Below are 6,551 nucleotides of genomic sequence, written 5' to 3'. Positions count from 1 at the left end.
GAGGTATGCTGTGCTGCAGGCCCTGCACAGTTGCTGTTTACCGTAGCCAGCAGGAGAAGAATTGCCATTTCGAGTTGATATGCTACTGCCAGCCCTCATCAGACCTCTAAATGATTTCTGTTGCACAAAGTGGGTTGCAGTCTTGTGTTTAGTCTTCAATATTTGGAATATTTAATTTCTTATTCTGAAAATAACTTTGATTTATTCACGGTTTTGAACTATAATAAGACTTTTAAAATCATAAATTAAAAATGTAAGATATTTTTATTCTAACAGGAAGGAAGAAACAGAAGCTTGCCAAAGAGAGAGCAGGGCTTTCAAAGGTAATACTGTGTTCAGTAATGCAATGCTATTTTGAAAGATGTTTCATTTGTATTATTTGCAAGATTTGTTTAAAAATCTGTTTTGATTCCAGTGTTACAAACATGTTTGCAAATGTGCAGTCTTTAGGTTTTTCAATGCTCACAAATAACCTATGAAAGGGTTGTTCCTTTTTTGTGTCAGATAGAGGCCTTGTACTAGAAAGTACAACATTTACTGTGTGAATTGATGGTGTCTTCCTCTTTGTAGTATGTGCAAGGACTTTTCAGACTTAAATCATTGATGGGATACACCTATAACTGAAATGGATAGTTTTTTGCTATTAGTATTTGATTTCTCTTTCCTTATCACCAATGAGTCCTGGAAGAAAAAATATTTTTATTTTAACCAACTGTAAGAAATACAGTTTATGATAAACATAACACACCTTAGAATTTATATTTGCTGCAAAATTGTGTGCTTAACAAACTGAGTAGAGGTATTTCAGGCTCTGTTTCTCTACAGATTTGTGATGCAATGATATGAGACCTGAGTCTGATTTTTCAAAAATGTTTTGTGTACATTTAACTTAGTGGTGACACTTGTAATTTCTTTTGCCAGTTTCAGTGTAACAGTATGGTTGTGTGTGTGATTTCAGTTGAGAATGTTTTCTTCTGACTTGTTTATTAACTGATGTTTAAGGGTCAACTTCAGTTTTATTGTGTGTGTTACAGTTGCCTGATCTGAAAGATGCTGAAGCAGTTCAGAAGTTTTTCCTTGAGGAGATTCAGCTTGGCGAGGAACTACTAGCTCAAGGTAATAGCATATGTTTTTTGAAGGGTAGGTTGTAAAATAATTTTTCTTTACCTTTGCTAGAAGATTATTTTTATATACTAAGATCTTTTGGGGATCAAATTCACCTAGGAAAATCTGTTTACGTAGTAGTTTCTAAGCTGCTGTGTTCAGAAGATCCAGAAAGGGGGGAGGAAGGAAAAGTGTGGATTGATTCTCAGTAATTTAATCCACTGTTGATAGATTTTTAATGTAAGTACTTTACGTAAAGTAGGTGGAAGAAGGTTGATTTCAAAACATGATTTGTCATACAGGTGAATATGAGAAAGGTGTTGATCATTTGACCAATGCCATTGCTGTGTGTGGACAGCCACAGCAGCTACTACAAGTTCTACAGCAGACTCTTCCACCACCAGTGTTTCAAATGCTTCTAACTAAGCTCCCTACAATAAGCCAGGTATGTAAAACGTTCCTTGTTGTTTTGGTTTGAAAAGAATTGAACTCCTTCTCTTACCCACTACGTCAGTCTTGAGTATTGGTTTTTGTAATACGTTTTTTGTGTATGTTCAGTTAGATTAAAAGAAGGGTTTTTTTCCACCTGAAACATTAAGGCGTTTCATTAAAAAGTGAAACACCTTAATGTTGCAAACATTAGTGTATAGCTCTGTGTATAAAATGCCCTCCCTTTTTAGCCTGAGTACTGTGCAGGTAACATTGGTAATGTGCTAGCAGGTGAGTTTATTGTAGAATAAATAACATGTTTTACGTTCTTGGAAATGCAAGGATACTCCGTGATGGTGTTACCTCACATGAAGCCGAGACTCAGTGCTCTGCATCAGTTAGCTCTTTTTACAGCTGAGGCCTGCTTACGTTCCAGTTTAAGGGCCATATAGTTAGTCAAAACTCTGAAAAGTGTCAGGGACACAAGATGTAAAGGTCTGGGGAAACAATGCAGCAAAAATGTTTCCTTAGAGAACAGTGCCAATAACCACACAAAGGTCATCACTTGAGGCTGATAGTATATTATCTATCTGACTTTGGCTTTGTTAGGCATTGCACAGTACGTAATTTCTGCAGAACTGACTTCAAAAACTTACGTCAAATGGATTACCATTTTTAACATTAATCAGTTTGCTCAATAATTACACTGCTTAGTGTTCAGTGTAAAATTACATTGCTTGATAATCAGTTGCCTACTGTCCATTTTATGTAATTGTGAATGAGTTTTTCTCCTTCTTACAGAGAATTGTAAGTGCACAGTGCTTGGCTGAAGATGATGTTGAATGAGGTCACACCACAACAGGGGGAAAAAATGTTTTCTTACCCCAGAAGATGAGCATCAGTAGGGGGATAAAGGGGCAAACATAGTAGTTAATGGACTGTGTACCACATCGGGTTCTACCAGAGTTAAAATTAACTTTGTGTAGGTGGGTTTCGCAGGATTTTATTTATTATCCCAGTGAAAAGTGTATTTTGATAAGAATTCATTTTATAAATACACTGTGTTGAGTTATCAAAGTATCACTAACTTCATTATTATTAAAATATGCAGTTGTAATGTTGTACATATAAAGACATAAAACTACGACCTATTAAAAACCCAATGCTCATTTTTGAAAAAAAACAAAGTTATGGCAATAAAGATTTATCTGCACTTGTGTGTCCCTATAGTACTACTTTAAATTTCAGAACATTTGGGTGTCAGAGCAAATGATTGAAAAATGACTTAACATTAAAATTTATTTTTAATGTTATGGCTGGTCTTCCAGTGCTTTTAATTAAGTTTAAAACGTGTCATTTCCTGAGAAAAAAAACATGTGATCATTTAAACTGTAACCGATCACCTTAGCAAGAAATGCAAATCTGAATGGTAATAGATGACTGGCTGCCGAAAGAATGACAAATCCATTTCTGTCAGGAATAATAACATCTAGAGTGATGCAAGTCAAAACTGTATCTGGCAAACACGAAAGCTCTGTTAATGCAGGTGTCTGAAATAAAGCTGTTTGGAATAGAACCTGGGGCAGATTCTAAGAGCACAAAGGTTGTTTTTTTTGAAAGCTTGAAACCTTTTTGCAAGATAGGCAGTTAACATTTCAGTCTCTAGTCTTCAAGACCATAGAAAATGGTTAACAGTCTTTAGCATTTGCCTTAAAAAAAATTGCACTGATGAGGTAAGACAATGATATCCCCAAGCCAAACTAGCTAAAGCTAATGGGATTGGAAAGGTGGTGTAAAATTTTGGTATGGTGTGATACTGTAAACTTGAATTTAGGTAAGTTTTCCTTTGCCGGTGAAAAGGAGGTAAATTATATATAGACTCTAGTGAGTAGCAGAAGCATACTTTTGAAAGCAAGTTTTCCATGGATAGATGTTCTAAATGCTCTAAATGTCAAAACAGATTGGCTTCTACTGTTCTCTGGTTTTGTGCTATCACCACTCAGATGGCCAAAACAGTTACAAATGTAACTTTATATTTTTGGCATGGTGACTTTTTTAACTTAAGGAGGAGAAAGAAAGAGAATGCTTCAATGTGTCTGGCTTTCACACCAGCTGATAATTTGTGCTAATGATGCCAGTGCATTAATAGTAAGGTACTAGGTGGCATAGTCCAAGTAGAAGTGAGATACTCTGAGAGCACCTTAGCCAACATTCACATCTGTCTCCTTTCAGCCTGGTGTAAGTTTCTGTTAAAGGCAGATTCTTCCAAACCACAGGTCTCAATGTTTCAGAAACTGCCTGATGGAGAAGTTTTGAGACATTAAATGGATAGGTCATGGCCACCTAGCAGTCAACTACCTGAGTTTGGGAGTAGAAGTGGCTCTTGCTGAGTCAGTCTGCTTGGACAATTTGCCACAGAAGAGGTATTTCTCTGTTAACCCCTTGAAAACACAATTTCCCAAGATTTAGGGTGCTGTTGAATCTCTCTAGAATGCGATAAATACTGAAGTTAATGACTGGTATGAGCAAAACGTTTTTGAACAGCTGGCTGTAGTTTAGTGTTGTGCTTGAGTTGTTCAGGTAGCATAAGGTAAAAGTAAAACTTAGGAGCTATAATCTTCAGGTGACAATGGCTGGTTTGCTCTTTTAATTTATTTTAGAGGGGCAAAGATATTCTGCACCTAGAATACTTAATAAAAATACTGTGAAATGTCAGAAGGTTCTATTTTTAATGAGTGCAGTGAGGCTTTTTTACCCTTAAAAGTAAAAAGAATTCATAGGTTATACTGACAGAACTGTTAGCGTGTTTACCTGCTGTCCTTGCTGGTGGTGAGCGCTTCAGTGTAATGTCTTTTTGGTTCAGCTTTTAATGTTGTCTTTAGGTAAATCAAACTCTTCTACCCTGCTTTGAAAAACGAATCTGAACAGCATAAGACAAAAGTGGCACCTTCCTTCAAACTTGAACAATTTTCTACACTCTTTGGTATAATGATGACAATTTGAATTCACAATTTAGCTTACTGCAAAGCACTCCTGAACTAAGTATGTTTTAGCAAACCTGGATTTCAATTCTGATGTTGATGGAAGACTAGGTGATAGTTTGATTATGGCTACAAATGGTCATTGCTTTAGTAAACATCGGAGGCACACATATTACTCTAACCCTTTTTAGTTTTCTTGATCCTGCAAAGTTAGATGCACACAAAAGTTTAGATAGCTTAGGTTTAAATGAAGCCTTAAGTACAAATTTGTTCTCATACTTGGTAACGCAGAAGTACCTGGTTAATATGCTACAGCAAGCTCTGATACCTGTTTTGAGTGCCTTGGCTATTAGGGTGGGAATGATGAATCCTTTTAACAAGGCTTATTTTTTTTTTAGTCCCCCCCCCCCCGCCCCCAATCTCCTGATGAAGGTAATACCTTACAAATTGTGAAGACTTGGAGATCTTGTCTAGAATGGGAATTTGTGGTTGCTCCAGCAATGGCAGGCTGGCACTGGCGTAGCTAGCATGCACAGCCCACAGATGTGGGAGGCTGTAATTTAGAACTGGTTTCAGACATAAGCAAAGTGCAGGTCATAGGAAGTTCAGGGGTAGTGATGGGTGTTACTGCATCAGTAGTAGTAATGCCATCGCATTACCTGTGCATAGTACCATACAACCTTTTCACCTGTGCAAATTAAAAAAAGGTGGAAGTGAGCTATTCCAGTTGTGGATTTGGTGCTGCTGAGCTCACAGCTGCTGGTGAGTAAGATCTGTAATCTTACTTTAGGTAAAACTATGAACCTTTCTCCCAGAAAGGGCCATCTTCCTTTCTGTGGTGCTCCAAGAACAAGGCACTTGGTTTCAGCACTAAGAGGATTTCTCACAAAGGAAGTCGGAGGTCTGTTAGTTTTTTATGTTGAGAAGTCTCCTATCATCGGTCATGAGCTTCTCAGGCAGCTTTTATAGGCAAAAAACCCAGCTAGTTTCATGATCATGCAGGACTACCTTTGATGTCTCACCATTAAGTTTTCTAGATAATGGAAATGAATCCAAAACCAGAGTGATCAGGCACACACTGAATCATCTGGCACTAATTTCCTTCCCCTGGGGGATGACAGAGTATTATTGTTGCCCTTAACTTGAAACATGGAGAAGTCCCAGCCCTGCTGTGTAGGAGGCCAGCCAGCCATCATCAAAGTAAAGTTTCAGCTATTTATGCACCCAGAAGAATCTTTTATAAAGTTTCATTTGTACATCTGTTGATGGTGTGTTTAAAGTCCCTTAGGCTGAACAGTGGCCCTACATGACCGTTGTGTTAAAATTAACATGACTTAAACTTCAAGGGAATCTTTGAAGTGGTCACTAAGTGCTTTTAGTGAGTGTTTCAAAGGCATGTTGTACTGTACACCCATGCTTCCGCGTTTTTAAACATACGGATATGGAAAGGGCTGATGTGGGGGAAAAAGAAAAAAAATTTCTTCAAGGCTTCTGTTGTACCCAAGTCTTGGTTTGGTTTTTAATTTTTGTGTTTACACTGACAAGTAGAGCTTATGGTCTCCTTTAAGCAGCGACCAAAAAAAGCTTGTTGGCACAGCAGTCAAATCTGACCAAAATCCTGTTGCAAAGAGCTGAAACTTGTGCTTAATTCACGACGACTGGGCTAACTTTCGTCAGAGGCACTCCAGAAACAGCTTCTGGTGTGGGTAACAGTACTTGTTTTCTGCATTTGTACCAAAGCGGAGCTTCCCAAAGAAGAAGATGTGGACATCTGATACTGTTCTTGGAGGGCAGGATTTGCCACGTCCCGTGTATGAATGTGTGTGAAGACATAGAAAACAGCTGGCCCCTCTGAGATGTTTCTGTATCAAACTGTCCAGCATACTGGCACTAGATAACAGGCAGCTTTTTCAAAGTACCGTGGTTTTCCTATGTTCTTGAAAAGAAATTCCAGGTTCTCACTTCTTTCCCTGTGGTAGGGACTTAGAGGTACTAGTTTTACAGAATATTTGACATCTTTTGATAGGTCGGTACCCT

The 6,551-nt window shown here is 37.9% G+C and overlaps 1 protein-coding gene across 1 annotated transcript; it reads left to right on the top strand.

Annotated features, from left to right (window-relative positions):
- Window positions 1-276: 276 nt before the first annotated feature.
- On the top strand, window positions 277-2,846 carry TOMM20 (translocase of outer mitochondrial membrane 20 homolog (yeast); the record flags this gene model as incomplete). Its single annotated transcript, XM_010296091.1, has 4 exons — window positions 277-323; window positions 1,035-1,116; window positions 1,407-1,549; window positions 2,335-2,846. Coding segments are annotated over 4 exons (317 nt in total), but the record flags the coding sequence as incomplete, so codon positions are not given.
- Window positions 2,847-6,551: the final 3,705 nt, after the last annotated feature.

Source organism: Phaethon lepturus, unplaced genomic scaffold, assembly GCF_000687285.1.
Source record: "Phaethon lepturus isolate BGI_N335 unplaced genomic scaffold, ASM68728v1 scaffold54361, whole genome shotgun sequence".
In the NCBI taxonomy this organism is placed as follows: Eukaryota; Metazoa; Chordata; class Aves; order Phaethontiformes; family Phaethontidae; genus Phaethon; species Phaethon lepturus.
This window is presented reverse-complemented; position numbering and strand designations above follow the sequence as displayed.